Raw genomic sequence first — 19,401 nt, 5'->3', positions numbered from 1 at the left:
TTTCCTTTTAGAACGAATAAGAGGCTTAAGCGGGTTCATACAATTTTAGGTATATAAAAGACATACCCTTCAACTTCAATACAGCTTTATTTTGCCTTCGACTCGTTCATAGCTTGATAAAAAGCCAAACGCGGCAGCAAGATTTCATTAAACAAACTTGGATTTAAATTAAGACTTTCTTACCTTTAGTTAAGAAAACTGTCTCCGGAATACATATTAATTCCTAGACTACAAACTAACTTTTTAAATGTAAACGGACTTAAAGTTTGCTTATTATTCATTAATACTTAAACTCTTTATTGATAAGAAATGAGGATACTACATCTTATATATATAAAATTCTCGTGTCGCGGTGTTTGTGGTTAAACTCCTCCGAAACGGCTTTCCCGATTCTCATGAAATTATGTGTGCATATTGGGTACGTCTGAGAATCGGACAACATCTACTTTTCATCCCCCTAAATGTTAAAGGTAATCCTAATTTTTTTTATATACTTTTTTTTTAAATTTCTTTATGATACAGCATTAGTAAATACATATAACCCTGAATTTTCAAACCTTTACAATCAACCCCTATTTTTAATTTCATTAATAAAAACTTATGTTGTGAATATATAGAGAAAAATTCACAGAACAACCTTAAAGATTTCATTCCGGAAAACCGAACAGTCTTTGGGATAGCATAGCAAAATGTTCCATGTTGGTATGTACTAAACAGGTAGGCTCAGTAAAATCTCATTGAGGAGATACGAAGTTCGCGGGGTAGCTAGTTTATATATAAAAACAATTATTTGTATAGTGTCATTTTGTATCCTAAAATAAATTACACTGAACATGGTATGAAATACACGTTGAACTATGTAATGCAAAACTATTAAAACATTTCCACATAAACAAACTGTAAAACGATTCAGAATGAAATCTGTTATGGACAGCTTAGGAAACCAATTGCTTTTGAAATTTTACAAAATGCAGTTTCTTAGAAATACGAGAGTTCATCAAAAAAGTATCTCACTAACATGTATGTGGCTTTGTGATCAATTTGATTATACAACCCGCTCTAGGTTTGACTCTTATTGAAAAAACAATAACCTTAATAATCCTTATATTTAATAATATCAACTTAAAGATAGTTGAAGACAGAGTCTGTTGAGGTAATGTTGACCGAAAGGCCGACAGTTACTAACAAAATTACATCTAACACGGCGCAATAGACGTCATTACAATTCAGAATAATTTGGTTTCAAACAATCGAACAGCGTTTGTAACATTTGTGTCTTATAACTTCTACCATAACTTTTTGAAGCCTGAAATGAATGTATGAAAGTCTACCTAGCTTAGAATTAAATAAAAGTAGCGGTTCTGTATCTATTTATTAAAGGTCCTTAATTATTTTCGTTTTAGTCACAATTGCCAACACATCAATGTACAGTCTATTTTTGGGATCTGGCTGCAAGAGCGCATTACGCATACAGACCGATAGCTTAAAGAACAAATCGTCCACTGTCGGTTTCCAGTTGCTTTTGTTGTACAGTCTCTGGCATCTTCCAATTAAAAAAATAACATTCGCACTCTAGTAGGTCACGATCCACATTATACGATTACGACATTATACGAGCCACAAGACTTAGCTGAGCTCTTTAAATTCAAATCGTATATTTTTTATTATCTTAAGTCATGCATTTCCATGTTAATAAGATAATCTCAAAAATTAATAAAATATATTTTATCACACTCATTAATTAACTCCGATATAAGATAATCTTGACTAACTTTTTGCTGCAACACGGTAAAAAAGAAATTCGTACAAAAACTAAAATTTCAGAGTTAAACATTTTACGAAAATCGAATATTTTTAAATATTAATAAAACTTTAACAAGGTAATAAATTTGAGCAGTGTTGGCCTAGTGGCTTCAGCGTGCGACTCTCATACCTGAGGTCGTAGGTTCGATCCGGGCTGTGCACCAATGGACTTTTTTTCTATGTGCGGATTTAACATTTGCTCGAACGGTGAAGGAAAACATCGTGAGGAAACCGACATGTCTTAGACCCAAAAAGTCGACGACGTGTGACAGGCACTGGAGGCTGATCACCTACTTGCCTATTAGATTTAAAAATTATCTTAAAACAGATTGAAAAAATCTGAGGCCAGGACCTGAAGAGATCGTAGCGCTACAGATTTATTTATTTATTTTTAATAAATTTGATAAATGTTGAGTAGGCATCCAAAATTGAATTTTGAATCAAATTTGAATTGAAAAGAATATAATTTTTTTTTCTTTGAAATTATATTACAGTTCATTTGTAACTGACCTAAAAGAATATACAAATTAGTAGGTACTATCGAAATTAGTACGAGAAAATATATCATTTGTAGCGAACTAAATAATAATGTTTACGCTCTTATTAATTATTTTATTTCGCAATAAACAGTTACACAAAAAATATAGCCAGAGATTGAATGTAGGTATAATACATTAATCTAAATCTAAATCTAATCATCAACTACATAAAGGTTTAAAAATGTACAAAAGGAAACAAACAAATAAAAATTATTTAATACATTTAACTAAGTTGGCTGTGTTGTGTGATGGTGTGAAAGTGAGGATAAGTAAGTGGAGATGTGTATGTGGGGTACGCTCATAACGCAGGTGATTTTGCGCTACGGATATACTTGATTAATACCAACCTACTCTTTTACGCCATGTTGCCACATTGTATTTACACTATGCGTTTTCAAGTACGGAAGTCTTACTTAAGTTTCGAACTTTAGTTAATACAACAGATACAATTGATGAGCACTTAGTAGGTAAGAACTTATTTTTTCTTGATCATAAGAATCAATTAAGGCCGATAAAACCGTCTTAACAAAAGCAACGATCTTTTTTATATCCTGAAATTATAAGATTCCACTAAATCAATAATTTGATTTGCCATTTAGACGTTATATTAATTAGTTGAATGTTCGACTAATTTGGCTGAATTGCATTATCTGATTATTAGGTAATAGAATGCATTTAGATGCGACGATATACGAAACGATGTATCGTTATATGTATATCATACGAAAATATGGAACATTCATTTATAATTATATTTAATGGAAAGACTCAGAGAAACAAGTAAAATGTAAATCTATATTCCTCGGTCAAAGCAATCAGTATAATTGTCATAACTGAACACAACCCAATCGTTTGTTGCGTTTCACGACTGTCAGATAGCGCTATTCGTCATGAAACGCGAAGTATATTATTTGAAACTTTTATCTTTCGAATAATTTATGTGTTGCATAGCTATTTGGTACTTTATCCATACATTGTGAAATAGGCCCTTATTCGCCCAGAATTCGCTTTCATGGACGCAAACTGTCAGAATTAGTCGACGATGAAGTTAATAGTATTTCTTCGTCTGTCTAATTTTATTTTCTTTATGCTGTTTCTAAGAATGATTTTGTCGGAAAATAGTTTTTGATCGAAATAAACAGCATAGTTTCGCACAAGTGGCGTAATATGCGGGAGTAATTTTTTTTTAATCCAATTCTATTCTTTTCAGCTGAGAAGTATGATAACTTAAGTAAGTACAATAAAGCCTTATATTTATCAACATTACCGTTTACTTAAATAATCTACTCTTTATATCAATTAGGTAATTATTTTAAAGTTAAAATAATTTGTTAACATTTTCATACCGCGCAAATGCATAATGAATCTGGCCTTTGTATCTACAATACAGTATACAATATTTTTACTTTCAAAGCATTTTGACATCGTTTGGCATCTAGCATCTATAAGCACTGCATACCATTTGTAACTCATATTACAAAAAAAATACAATCATAAATTAATACAGATCGCAGAATGATCAATTAACTCCAAAAAACTGTTTACGATTAGGAATATTGTGACGCCATTTTGCGTCAAGAAACGTGTTGGCGGGTTTTTTTAATTATCTCAAATGGCCAAGTATTATTTTTAAAGGCTACCGTGGTTTAAATTATTTTTAAATAATTAGAATATTGATAACGTGTATTTAAATCATTAAATGTAAATGTTAATTTTATGTAATCAAATATTATAATATTTGATATATTTGATTCAATAAATAAAATGTTACTCTACAACATTTCTCGAGTGTTGGATCAAAAATCGCTTTTTGACACGCCACGATTTTTTTTTTGAAGTCGTCACTTGACTAACCGTATGCTAATATCATTACATACATATTCGTATAGTGGGTCACGACTGTGCAAAAGTCTCAATTTTGTCTCAAGCCCATGGGCATCCTCATATTTCACTGAAAAGATATTTCAACATTTTACAAAGTTCGCGGTGCCTGTATTATTTTTCATCTTTATCTATTCCGTGATTCACATTAAGTTAAGTCGTGTCGTACGCTGTAAGATTTCATATCAAATTACATATTTTATATGTACATCTGTGTTTATATGCAAAACGCGTACACTGTTGTCATTGTTCACTGAATGTTCTAGAATGCGACGTGGTAAATTACTATAATATGGAGTCTTGTACAACTTTTAATATTGCGTTCACGCATTTTGAACGGAAAATGCAAACTCATTGATATAATTATTTTATACAGTTTATTAATATTGCCGTGTGAGCCTAAATAAACGTGTAGCCCTGAGATTGTGCGTTTGAGCCTCGGTTGCACATTTTTTTTACTGAGGGCGCAATTAACACTGTCAAGGAAAACGTAAGGAAATGTACAAGTTTTAGTCGTCAACGTGTATAGCATGCTGATAACCCACTTACCTCTAAATATCGAATAATGCGAGGGCAAGACAACGATTTAAAAAGCCGTTAAATTATTATAGGCATTAGTTAATTATAATAAATATTGTAAATAAATTATAAAATTAATAAAACCTTCAACCAATGCCGAAAGCTATTCTAGAAAGATACAACTAAAATGTAAAAATATTGTTCGTATTTTATATTGGCATTTTTAAAGCCATATCCTCACTGGTGTTTAACAAACAGAAAGAGTAAACGTAAATGAAGTAAACGTTACTATTAAATAAGTTTTACCTACTTTGTTTTAATAATTAAGATAAAATTTATTTTTAGTTATAATTTTCGTCATGAAAGGAATTCAAAGAAAGGCCGGCAACGCACTCGCGAGCCCTATGGCATTGAGAGTCTCCATGGGCGGCGGTACACTTAACATCAGATGAGCCTCCTGCCAGTTTGCCCCCTGTTCTATAAAAAAAAGCGACCTTTCATAATTGAAAGTTGACACTGCTGATACGCGCTTCTTTACAAAGATTGTTGGATAGCTAAGACTCGCTAAGACCTGTCAGATTCAACATATTAGAATAGAGGAACTAAGATGGGTTTATTTAGAAATCCATAAGAATCCGAAAGATTTATGATTATGTCCCTAATTTAGGAGCGCGCAGTAGGCTAGAAAAAATTCTGATTTCACCCACGCGTCGCCCTCCGCCCGATAGATGGACAAACGCAATCACCTCGGCGCAACAATGCAAACTCGATTGCAATTTTAATGGTGCGTTATGCTACTTGAAGAGTGCCAAAAAGACGTCGAAAGAGATCCATACCAAAAGAAGCAATGCATATGCAAACCTTCTCACCTGGGTCTAACTTTATTAATATGGAACTATCAGAGCCGACCTTGATCAATACTAATGAATAATTTAAAACCTTAAAACTTAGATTTTGTTTATTTGTAAAAGTAATCTATATAACTAGTATACCGATTATAAAATATATTTCGATAATGATTGCACTGTCTGTGTTTTATTTTATATATGTTAGCAAAAAATGTAAGAACGAGGTTTTGTATATGTTGATTTGTTTTATCTATTTATGGACACCAAATAGCGGCACATGAAATTTAATAGGTATTATGCCAAATAAATTAGGTGTCATTTTCAATAAAATAATAAACTTCCATCTGTTTAGTGCATACGCGGTTTGATTAGATATTTCAAGAAACGTTTTTTTTTTTTCAATTAAATAATTACGTATTTTATATTTTTAATAATATTATAATGCGAAATTGTTATTATTCTGCTTGCTGTATACAATATTATATCGAGCGCTGGCAATAAGAAGCGTAGTATTTTTATCTCAATAGAGGGAGAGCGACTAAGTGACTAGTGAAACAAACATATGATCGAAGTTCGAGTGAAAATATAAGTCAGTGTTTCGCGGAACAAAAACGAAGTAAAATCCAAAGGCTACTTATTCAAATAACTGGTAAAATATACATGTATCACAAAGAGCGGTTCGGTGACCGTTGATACATAATCTTATACTAAAATAAGTCCTGAGTACATACCTCAATGTAGTGCTCCTTAGGACGAAAGGCACAAAATGACGTCAGCCGTAAGGATGTGGAGGAATTGTTAGTTTGGGAACAAAAAGAGATTAGACTGATGCTGTACCTTGCCTTACAATAATAGTTCACGAACAAGCACAACAATACTCACTATAAATCTTAATGGAGGACGTAACTATTGGCAAGAAATGCACAAAAACACTTGATATAAAACGGCATCTAACTTTACCCAACTAAAGCTCAACAACGACTCATAATCAATGCGCGGATCAGCCGAGTTAAAATATTTTTGGGAGCCCTCATGACCCTCATTAAATTTTATGAACTAAAATTGATTCTATTATGAACAATACAATCTCAATCTTAATATGTATATATAAATCTCGTGTCACAATGTTTGTCCTCAATGGACTCCTAAACCACTTAACCGATTATAATAAAATTCGCACACCATGTGCAGTTCGATCCTACTTGAGAGATAGGATAGTTTAAATCTCAAATTATAGTCGCAATTTTATTTTATTGCAAATTATTTGTTTTTAATTTGATATAATTCTAACAGACGGCGCTGTGTTAAAAGTAGCAACGTTTCCATTGAATAGTTTACTAATATGTAATATAATAAAAACCTAAGCCACAGCAACGCTTGGCCAAGTCGGCTAGTAGTAAATAAAATCGCTGGTAATAGCTCTCGTCCAAACTAACGTACTGCAATTCAAGTAACTTATGACTTCTTAATACTTGTCGTGATTGAATAAAAACGAAATTAGACTTGGAAAACTTGGAAGCAACTTTTTGTTTTTTTTTGGAATCCAGGATTTTATATTCTATTGCGTTTTTAATTAGGGTGAACCATTGAAATTATAGTGAAGGATGTTTAATTAAATACAATACATATTTATTGTACTTAATAAAAACATAGCATACTTAGATTAATTTAAATCTATGAGTGTTATTTATGAGCGTATTTTAATTTTATCGGGCCATACGTAGCATATGAACATATTGTCACTTGACAAACATTATATATAATAATAAATTTGCCTAAATTAACCTAAATTAATATATAATAAATTTATACTCATAAATACAATATTCATCGTCATTATTTATATACAATTACAAACTAAAAATATATCTAATAACTAACCTTAAAATTTAATTATTAAAAAAATATTATTAAAAGGAGTCCCTTTAGGCAAGGTTCCGAAGATACTAGCAGCGTTCCCCCTTTGAATAGCTAGACTAATTCTTTGTGCGAGGTAGCTGCCAGCTCTTCGTTCTCCTGTGATGTCGACTAACCTTTTTGATAATTCTTTAAAAAGCTTTAATGCGCTAGGACCCCACGGACCAAGGGTCTCGACACCGAATGGGACAAAATCATATTCAGAGCCTAGACCCCTGTATTTGCAGACTTTAGCTTTTTCAGCCGCATCACAAGCCGCACCAGCTCTCTTGTTAGTTCCATGAAGATCGGAAGGGGCCAGTGTGTCTGAACAGGTGGCATCCCATACCAAAACCCGACCCATCTTCCATGGAATCAAACTCATACCGTCCGGTCTCTTGCCATCGTCTCTAGCAATTCCAGTCGGCTCAAGTAGATTAGGCACGTTGACGGTGGCTAGGGACCGATGTATGATATCGTTGAGTGCGGTATGTCTCGAGAAGCGGCCAGCACTTTTTTGACATGATAGTCCGTGATGTCCTAGTTTGTCGACATCACTTTAGAAGATACATAATATATTAGTAAAGATATTTCTGTACTTCTGTTATAAATATTTTGGCTGTATTTAACGGTACATAAACCACGTTTGTTAATAACAAAAGTATAAAAATATAAATAACTATGCACGTTTCGATCATAATAATTAGCATTTATATTCGTTTTTAAAAACAACAACAGTTTTTTGTCAGGTCATTTGATTTGTTTTACAATGTCAGTTTAAATTTATGGTTTTTAAACGGACCGCCTACATCAATTATTAACGTACAGTGCTTAGATAGGAAGTAATATAAATCCGGAGAAACCAAAAATAAATATGATATTTGAGATTCTAAGAAACCCGACATCTGTTCAATAATTGGATGTGTCATGAGTACAACATTTCAAACAATGAAATAAAAAAAATATCTATTTCTATCCCTTTTTGAATCACGAACGTGAAAACGAGTCAATAATAAGGTTTTTTTACGCTTTTTCCTTGCTTATAATTGGTAAAAAAACACGCGCGTTAAGACGCAGTATGATACGTCATTATACTTTCATGAACGAATCGGTTTATCCCATCAAAATCAAACGTACGGTATTATCGTTCGTTCTACATCCATATTTCCCAAATAATATAGAGATTTTTATACGTAAATTAATCTTCCATCACCACTACACAGGAGAAAACAAAATTATAAGGGTGGCATGAATGAATTGTTTCTTGAGAATTGAGAAATTCATTAAAATTACTTTGATTTTATTTATTTTTTTAATATTTGTTTTATGAACAATTTAAGTAAACATTATATATCACGTATCTTTACTATATGACGATAGTAGTCCTATGACCCAAAAATTAAAGGCATCTTACAAGCGTACGTTTATTTTATTGTTTCAAACTAATTTTCCCCGACCATGCAGTCTTACTTAAAACAATAATAGATAAAAAATTCTTAGTGAATACATATCCTCACATATTTGTATGAATCAGATACAATTTTACAATACAAGATGGTCCAACGCATATAAAGGCAAATATTTGCATTTACTGACTGCTTTAAATGCGTAGGCGTTCTTTGGTCCTATAACAGGTTATTAATTGTAATAAAGTATTTTCTTCGTTATTATTTATGGATTTTTATAAAATATATGTCTTTGTGTCACTACGAACGGTTTATGACCTTTGATACACAAATTCTGTTAAGACTCTAACATACGCCGATGACTTTGAGGATTTGACCTCTACTACAAACAATAATTTACTAACGCCATCTAGTCTAACAAAATAGTGAATAGTCTAACAAAACTACGTGAATACGAAACCAATTATAAGCTAAATATAAAAATTTATAAATAAATATTGGTCTAGAAAAAATGGTGGCTGCCAATTATTTAACTAGTACATACATGATTTTTTTACATGTTTAATTCGTTCTGAGGTTAAAACTTTTTAATGTCAGTATTGCTAAAATACCGAAACCGAGTCATCATCATCAGCTGACGATGGACTCTGATGGTTGGTACTGGATCTCGAGGATGGTAAGCAGTAGACATACCGTCATTGAGCTCGTTGTAATCAGCTCAGCGAAACGATACTAGAAATGTGACTATATGAACCTGATGATGGACTCCGAAGGTGAGTAGTGGATCTCGAGGATGGTAAGCAGCAGACATACCGTCATTGAGCTCGTTGTAATCAGCTCAGCGAGACGATACAAGAAATGTGACTATATGAACCTGATGATGGACTCCGAAGGTGAGTAGTGGATCTCGAGGATGGTAAGCAGCAGACATACCGTCATTGAGCTCGTTGTAATCAGCTCAGCGAGACGATACAAGAAATGTGACTATATGAACCTGATGATGGACTCCGAAGGTGAGTAGTGGATCTCGAGGATGGTAAGCAGCAGACATACCGTCATTGAGCTCGTTGTAATCAGCTCAGCGAAACGATACTAGAAATGGGACTATATGAACCTGATGATGGACTCCGAAGGTGAGTAGTGGATCTCGAGGATGGTAAGCAGCAGACATACCGTCATTGAGCTCGTTGTAATCAGCTCAGCGAGACGATACAAGAAATGTGACTATATGAACCTGATGATGGACTCCGAAGGTGAGTAGTGGATCTCGAGGATGGTAAGCAGCAGACATACCGTCATTGAGCTCGTTGTAATCAGCTCAGCGAAACGATACTAGAAATGGGACTATATGAACCTGATGATGGACTCCGAAGGTGAGTAGTGGATCTCGAGGATGGTAAGCAGCAGACATACCGTCATTGAGCTCGTTGTAATCAGCTCAGCGAGACGATACAAGAAATGTGAGTATATGAACCTGATGATGGACTCCGAAGGTGGGTACTCGGTCTCGAGGATGGTAAGCAGTAGACATACCGTCATTGAGCTCGTTGTAATCAGCTCAGCGAGACGATACAAGAAATGTGACTATATGAACCTGATGATGGACTCCGAAGCTGGGTACTGGGTCTCGAGGATGGTTAGCAGTAGACATACCGTCATTGAGCTCGTTGTAATCAGCTCAGCGAGACGATACTAGAAATGTGACTATATGAAGCTGATGATAGACTCCGAAGGTGGGTACTGGGTCTCGAGGATGGTAAGCAGCAGACATACCGTCATTGAGCTCGTTGTAATCAGCTTAGCGAGACGATACTAGAAATGTGTTATATGAACCTGATAATGGACTCCGAAGGTGGGTACTGGATCTCGAGGATGGTAAGCAGCAGACATACCGTCATTGAGCTCGTTGTAATCAGCTTAGCGAGACGATACTAGAAATGTGTTATATGAACCTTATAATGGACTCCGAAGGTGGGTACTGGATCTCGAGGATGGTAAGCAGTAGACATACCATCATTGAGCTCGTTGTAATCAGCTCAGCGAGACGATACTAGAAAGGTGACTATATGAACTTATTAATATTTAATATTAAATAAATATTAGGTAATATTTACTATAATACCACTATATTTCTTTGAGTTTATTGAAAAAATAATCAATTTCAACGATTCGTCTTCCAGTTGAAATTTTAAATATTTTTCTTGGTTCTGAAACCTACGAGTGCAGCATGTTATATCTAAGCCCGAAAATGAAATCAGAGTCAATCAGACCCAGTACCCACCTTCGGAGTCCACCATCAGGTTCATATAGTCAAATTTCTTGTATCGTCTCGCTGAGCTGATTACAACGAGCTCAATGACGGTATGTCTACTGTTTACCATCCTCGAGATCCGGTCCCCACCTTCGGAGACCATTGTCAGATTCATATAGTAAAATTTCTTGTATCGTCTCGCTGAGCTGATTACAACGAGCTCAATGACGGTATGTCTGCTGTTTACCATCCTCGAGATCCGGTCCCCACCTTCGGAGACCATTGTCAGATTCATATAGTAAAATTTCTTGTATCGTCTCGCTGAGCTGATTACAACGAGCTCAATGACGGTATGTCTACTGTTTACCATCCTCGAGACTCAGTATCCACCTTCGGAGTCCATCATCAGGTTCATATAGTCACATTTCTAGTATCGTTTCGCTAAGCTGATTACAACGAGCTCAATGACGGTATGTCTACTGCTTACCATCCTCGAGATCCAGTACCCACCTTCGGAGTTCATCATCAGGTTCATATAGTCACATTTCTAGTATCGTCTTGCTAAGCTGATTACAACGAGCTCAATGACGGCATGTCTACTGCTTACCATCCTCGAGATCCGGTCCCCACCTTCGGAGACCATTATCAGGTTCATATAGTCAAATTTCTTGTATCGTCTCGCTGAGCTGATTACAACGAGCTCAATGACGGTATGTCTACTGTTTACCATCCTCGAGACTCAGTATCCACCTTCGGAGTCCATCATCAGGTTCGTATAGTCACATTTCTAGTATCGTTTCGCTAAGCTGATTACAACGAGCTCAATGATGGTATGTCTAATGCTTATCATCCTCGAGACTCTGTACCCACCTTCGGAGTCCATCATCAGGTTCATATAGTCACATTTCTAGTATCGTCTCGCTGAGCTGATTACAACGAGCTCAATGACGGTATGTTTACTGCTTGCCATCCTCGAGACCCAGTACCCACCTTCGGAGTCCATCATCAGGTTCATTTAGTCACATTTCTAGTATCGTCTCGCTGAGCTGATTACAACGAGCTCAATGACGGTATGTCTACTGCTTACCATCCTCGAGATCCAGTACCCACTTTCAGATTCCATCAGGTATCAGGTTCAGCAACTTATTTTACTTGGTTGTACAAGTTGCACTTGAAACTTGACAATTCTAAATTTGAGATTTGTTTGGGTAGGTACTTATATACATATACTTATAACATACAATAATTTCCGAAGTTCATGTCCTCGCCTCACTTAATATTTCTTTTTATATTTTGGCATTTCTAAAAAAATCCGCGGGTAAAAACTAAAATACGCAAATATTTAATTATTATTGGCTTCGACACACAAGCGTAGTCCTCCCGTCGCAAAGCGTTGAGGTGGACTGAAGACAAGCCGCATGCAGGGCTCGCGGGTGTGAAATTGCGGAGGGAAGCCCATTGCGCTTGAGTTTATTTACCTTTTATTACTTTACATGCCCAGGAAACGAATTAATACAAAATTTTTTTTATCAAAATAATAATATATGCTATATCTAATAATACGTGTAAGATTAAAATAAATCGCATAAACCGTTTTGGAGCGAATTTGTAATTTATGTCTAATCTACGGTTCGATGGTAAATTTTTTTTTGGGAAATTGGTATTGTTTTTATCTTTTTTGGTTTTATCAATCGATACAGTAGGCTTCAACCCACAATATGAATTTTTTTCAAATGCATATGAGCGACAGTTCTTCCAACAATTTAATTTAAACTAGGGCTAGTTGACCGATTTGAGCACTGTTCAAGCCTTAAGAATTAATATTTAGCCCCGACTTATCTTGATTCAATGATGATTCATGAAACATTAATGAAATTCAACATGGCCATGGGCCGTCTGAAAGTATGCATTATACCCAACAGAATTCATAAAAACTATATATAAAGAAGAATATATATATATATATATATATATATATATATATATATATATATTATATATATATATATATATATATTAATAACAGTTTCTTTAAACAGATTGATAGATATCTTCTATACGGATGTGAATACTTAAAATAAAGTCTGTAAAGATCTTTTAAATAAAAACACATTTCACAATATATTTAAAAAATTACAGCTATACAAAAAAGTAGACATTGAAAACATCCTCTTCCGTTTTCTTTAACTCGTAGATTAACCTTTTTTTGTTAATTAAGTTAGAAGATTGATAAAATCAAAATTTTCAAAGAGCATTTTAATGCTTGCACGTTAATATTAGTGGTGATGTAGTAAATTGTATATTTTAATTAATTCCTTATCTAATTGTATCTAATTGTACCACTATCTCAGCAAATAAACGATTTCATTTCTTATAAATATTATATAGTACAGTATATGTATTATTATTTTATGTTATGTTATGCTATTTATACTTGAGTAATTAATGATAATTACATAGAATTATATACTAAGACAAACAAGACTATTGACTTCTAACGTTGACTCAATGGTGGCTTTTATATAGAAAAGCCAAGTTCGAGGCGCAGATAGTTTAACGCCTGATTCTGGGTTTGATTACCGGCGAAAAAAGGCAGGTTCGGGAAAAGTATCGTATAGAAAACTCATGGTATTGTACATACAGCTAATAATTTTTAATATTTTTTTCTCTCTTTTAAATAAATATAAATTTTGTTTAGGTTTTAAGTCTCAATTTTACATTTTGATTATGTAACAATTATAAATTGTTTTATATATTAGTTATAAACTGTTGAATGCTTCCTAGTATAATTGAACCATGAAATAGTATCTAGGTACTCACAACACATCGTTTGTATGATTAGCTACCACATATTTTTTATATATATAGTTAATATACCCCATAATAAAGAGGGCGCAAAGTAAAAAATATACCCAGACTTTTTTTGAGATAAGAAAATATATAATATATATAATAATATAGGTATTAACTGCAAGTGAAGGTACTATAGTTATGTAGTGGTTAGGTTTCTGAGCTAGATTAGTAAATTTTGCTTCGTAGTGTTGCTCAATCAGTTCAATGACCTTTAATATCTAGTTTAGTAATTCCATTACTATGAGAATATAACAACTTCAATACAGTTAAGTACTTTAACTAAGAATATAATCTATGTAGGGTCTTTACATACTGGGCTATTGGTATTCCCCTTGGGAGGTAATAGGCACTATTTCCCATGAATTTTAACCCGTAGTACAAACGTTGTCAGTGATCACGTTTTATATTTTTAATCAAAATGTATTAGAATCAAGTTTTAATTTAAATCTATATTTTCTATCTAATCTTAATCTAATTTGTTGTTCTGAATCTTAAAAACGTTTGAACCACTGGTATTATTTCCATTTTTTGGGAATGTCGCCTATGATATAATAAATAATAAATAATGTAGCCTAAAGTTCTTGCTGTTACTTATATTGCGTATACAAATTCGCACAGGGTCCATTGGAATGCAAATCCTAACTTATAATTATTTAAACAGAATTTTAAATCTTATATATATAGTATATTTATATTCTTTATTATATTATTATTCTATTTATATATATAAATATATATATATATATATATATATATATATATATATATATAAATATATATATATATATAGTAGGGTAACTCCTTTTTTTAAAATATAATAGTTACCACGGAGTGACATTCAAATACTGTTTGAATGTTAAAACCACGTAAAACTTGATTATGTTTAGAATTATTGTAATAAAATATAACGACTTAAATCGATAATGTAAACTGGATTGCCTTGATATTGAAGACGAATACTGACCAATATTGCGCGTGTATACTTCAAAACTGACAAAACGAATTCATTTTTGGGTATACGTATTTTATTTATTTGTAGGGTACTAACGAACTAGGAAACAACAATAACATATTTACTCACACAATAGATATCACTACAAAAGAGTCTAAACAAATGCGTCAAGGGCTTCAACCTGATTACCAGACAATTTGGAGTAAGTCCAGTCTCGTAACATATTTCTGAAGTAAGTCTAGTAATATAATTCTTAAGCAGTACTACAGTTTGTTAGAAAAAATACCATCTCATTAGCTCCGATATAACAAATAATAATTTCTAATTATGTACTGTTCGTAATAGAATCAATTTTAGTTCATAAAATTTAATTAGGGTCATGAGGGTAATCCCAAAAATATTTTAACTCGGCTGATCCGCGCATTGTTAATAAGTCGCTGTTGAGCATTAGTTGGGTAAAGTTAGATGCAGTTATATATATAGTGTTTTTGTGCATTTCTTGCCAATAGTTACGTCCTCCATTAAGACTTATAGTCAGTGTTTTTGTGCGTGAACTATTTACATATTGTAAGGCAAGGTACAGCATCAGTCTAACCTCTTTTTGTTCTCAAACTAACAATTTCTCCACATCCTTACGGCTGACGTTATTTTGTGCCTTTCGTCCTAATAAGGAGCACTACATTGAGGTGTGTACTCAGGACTTAGTATAAGATTATGCATCGACGGCCACCGAACCGTTCTTTGTGATACATGTACAGTATAGTTTTATTATGAACAATACAATTATTTTTTTCCTTGTATTAGATAAGCTATTGTATAAAATATTCGTTTAACGTCCTTATTAAAGCCTCTACAATCGCTTTGCGCTTTTGCCTACTTGCAGCTTTTTTGTTTAAGAAGAGCGTCCTAGCTTAAATAATAGCTGAATACATCTTTTTTTTACCGTACTGTCTCTAAAATTACCAGTGAAATATGTATAAGTCGAATCCCAATTAAGTAATACTAAAAAATCTTAATAAGCGTCTTTCGTGTTACCTACGACAGCAAATACTTTAAATTATATCAGTTTCATTTAATAAAACACATGCATCAGGGCTTCCGAGTTTAGTTTATGTTTATGTCACGTTTCCTTTTGCAACGACGCATGCGTACATCAGACGTCAACAATTTGAATTGGCATGACGCCTCATGCCTTTTTTCCATGACTTTATAATTTGGGGTTTCCCAAAAGCTTTTAAATGCTTATTAATAAGTTGCTTACGTCAATTCTTTTTTTGCTTTTTTTTCGTTCAACGCAGTTATTAGAAGTTTTCCTAACTACTTAATTATGTGAAATAGTCTCATATAATTAAAATATGGAATGATATAAGCATGGTGTGTGTATAGTTCTTAAAAGTTGAGTGTTTTCTTTACAATATTTACATTGAATATGTACTTTCTTGTATTCATTAAGATCGTTCCATTGATTGTATTATAATTTCGTCAATGCCTCAAAAAGCTAATACGCGTTAATAAAATAGAATAGGAACATATTAAACATCATTCATTCATAGTTATTAGAGTAAGATAATATCAATAAAGTTCCCAACGATCAAATTAACTTTACATATGATAAAATCTAATTAACAAAGGCAAAGAAGGTTGAATGGTCAATTATATAATATTTTAACACCGGATATGATTATGAGATCACTGAGATAAATTCGTATCGACATTTCCATAAAAATATGGAAAAACCGAGATTTCTAAAGACCTTTTAAAGATAATTAAAAATAAATTTTCCCAGGAAAAAATAAGGCTATTGGAGCCTTGTTCTCGCTTTCCTGCCAAGGTTGTTACTTCCGGTAAATTATCTAACACGATATTGTCATCTTTTATTATCCTTCAATTTGATCTTGAACACGTTAAAATCACGTTTTGCATAATAATATTTTAACTATGCAATTATCTCTTCCTTATTAGTATTACCTTTTATATCGCACAAGAGGAAGTTACGTATTTTTACATCTGTGACATGAGCCATAATCGGGTAATAAGAAGTCAAAAATATTGACAGCATATATACATTAAGATTTTAGTGGTATGAGTTAATCACTGAACAGGTTGGAAAAGCCGTTTATTGACGTAAACCACGTCCACTTTTAATTGAAAACCTCAGAAAACGAACTACAATTATTGACTCCAATTGGAGTTGCCTGCGTCTAATGGCGACACTAAATTCTAAACTCTTATTATCCGTAACTGTGATATAGAAAATATTCAAAAACACTGCATTATTATCACTGTTGGTATATTATAATAACGTGGTATACAGAGAGCCTAGTTGCTGCCTTGACTCCCAACATTGATGATTAACAAAACATGCATATTATATATAATTATGTAACCATACATACAACCAAAACAAACAAATAAGAGTCTCAGAAGGTATAAAGCAATTAACAATGACTCGTGCTTGCTGTAGAGGACTCCAGAAGCGTTATTAATGTTTTCCATAATGTATCACAAATAGTGGGCGTGACGTGTTAGATTTCCTAGCGCCTTCAGGTGTTTATGTACCTTGGACTTAAAAACAGTATATCACTCGGAGCTGGAATATGATCGCAAACCACGATCTATCAAATTCGTAATTAACATCAGCAATATCGATCGACAGTGGTCAAGCACTACTGTTTCTACAAGAACTAAATATAAATAAAGTAACATAGTATAATAATAATATTGTAACTTCAATAGATGATTAAACTATTGTTTAATCGTCTGTTTGTTATCGTTGTTTTGTAATGTCATAATATTTTTAAATAATAAAAATAGAGAGATAAATAGTACATCAATGTTTTATGGACAATATCGGTAAAATCTTTCCCCGCAAGTTTGCATCGTGAAATTTGTTTAGTTTTCAATAAAAGACAATAAACGTGACAGTTTCGTATCTTACTATGTAATCGTGATTAATAATTTATTGTTATAAATTTATTGCCAGTTCATCCAACAGTATAAACCGGTCCTATAAATTATTTACTGGCTATATTCATGTCTCAAATATTTAGCAAATTCCTACAAAAGTTTAATCTTCTTATATTTCGTTTAAATATACATATACACATTATATAGCGATATGATTTATACAATGACCTAATCTATACTAAAAGATCTAGACATATGTACATATTCCGTTAATTATTTTAGAACTTAATATTGTCTTTTATAAACATAACTTTTACACATTTAAAGAAAAACACGTTTTTAACGGATTGAAGTTATGTATTATTGTATTTAAACTTATAATTATTTAAACATAATTTTAAATTCAACTGACGTTTCGCGTGCTTTACAGCGTGCGTGTATAATAATAATTATAAGTTTAAATACAATAATACATAACTTCAATCCGTTAAAAAAGTGTTTCTTATAACTTATTGTATCTAGTACTTACTTTTCAAAGCCCATCGTTTGTTGGACAGCAAACCATCTAGGAACCTATATCCCTGCTCTCTACACAGTTTATCGCCAACATTGCCAACTGCACTTGTCAAAGCAAGCAGATCACTCGCCAAAACTACTGACGACGCATAATCCGGAGATTCACCCAAAGGTCCCTTTTCCGAATCAGCATATATGTTATACCCAGCGTCTTTATGTATAACTCGCTCAGAACCATTCAACCCCTGTGATAACTTATTCACCAATTCTCTATCTAAACCCAGCGCCTGCGCAGCCCTGTATAATCGAGCAATATCACTGGCATCCAAGCTTTTATTCTCATCTATCAAATCGGCTAAGCTTTTAAGGACCTTGTCGTCAATATTTGTATCGTTTTCAGCGACGATCGCGCATGCTAACGACAAAACCAAAACGGTTATAAGCATCGTGCTGGCGTGCGCGCGCGCGTCTCGATACGTACTGAATACAACCAAGGATCGATCAATGAAATGACTCGCATATTATCCTAATACAGTTTCATTGTTTAAAATGTCTGGTCGAGTTAGTAAGGAGAATGTATGTATATGTTGTAATAGTTGTGACAGCGTTCTTGGTGTACGAACCAATGCTAGTTTATTTATTTGTTTTACTATCATTAACATAACATATTGCGGAGATTATTCCATTATGACTTTGTATTCTAGTGAATTTTACTATTTATTTATTTATATTCTAAAACAATGTGTATGCCTAAACAATACAAGAAAATATGACATCACAAATTTAACACATTTACACATACACATCAATTACATGAGAACTTAAGCAATATATCAAAGGAACTAAAGATAAACAAAAATAAAAATAAAACAAAAACAAATGATTAATAATAACTTATAAATATAAATAATAACTAAAACTAAAAAGATAAAAATAACAGTAATGAACACGCAAAATTAAAACTTAAACGACATTAAGATTTAAGAGCCTGCAAAACGAATTTACGGAATGTTGGTAAACTGTTGTATTT

The 19,401-nt window shown here is 33.0% G+C and overlaps 1 protein-coding gene across 1 annotated transcript in view; it reads right to left on the bottom strand.

Annotated features, from left to right (window-relative positions):
• Positions 1-18,841, bottom strand: part of LOC111001401 (nose resistant to fluoxetine protein 6) — a 36,415-nt gene extending 17,574 nt beyond the window's left edge. Inside the window, exon 1 of the mRNA XM_022271295.2 lies at positions 18,385-18,841. Within this exon, the coding sequence (XP_022126987.2) occupies positions 18,385-18,817 (433 nt within the window). The 5' untranslated portion in view covers positions 18,818-18,841. The remainder of the gene's footprint in view (positions 1-18,384) is intronic.
• Between the last annotated feature and the right edge of the window lie 560 nt (positions 18,842-19,401).

This window comes from Pieris rapae, chromosome 18 (genome assembly GCF_905147795.1).
Source record: "Pieris rapae chromosome 18, ilPieRapa1.1, whole genome shotgun sequence".
Taxonomy (NCBI): domain Eukaryota; kingdom Metazoa; phylum Arthropoda; class Insecta; order Lepidoptera; family Pieridae; genus Pieris; species Pieris rapae.
This window is presented reverse-complemented; position numbering and strand designations above follow the sequence as displayed.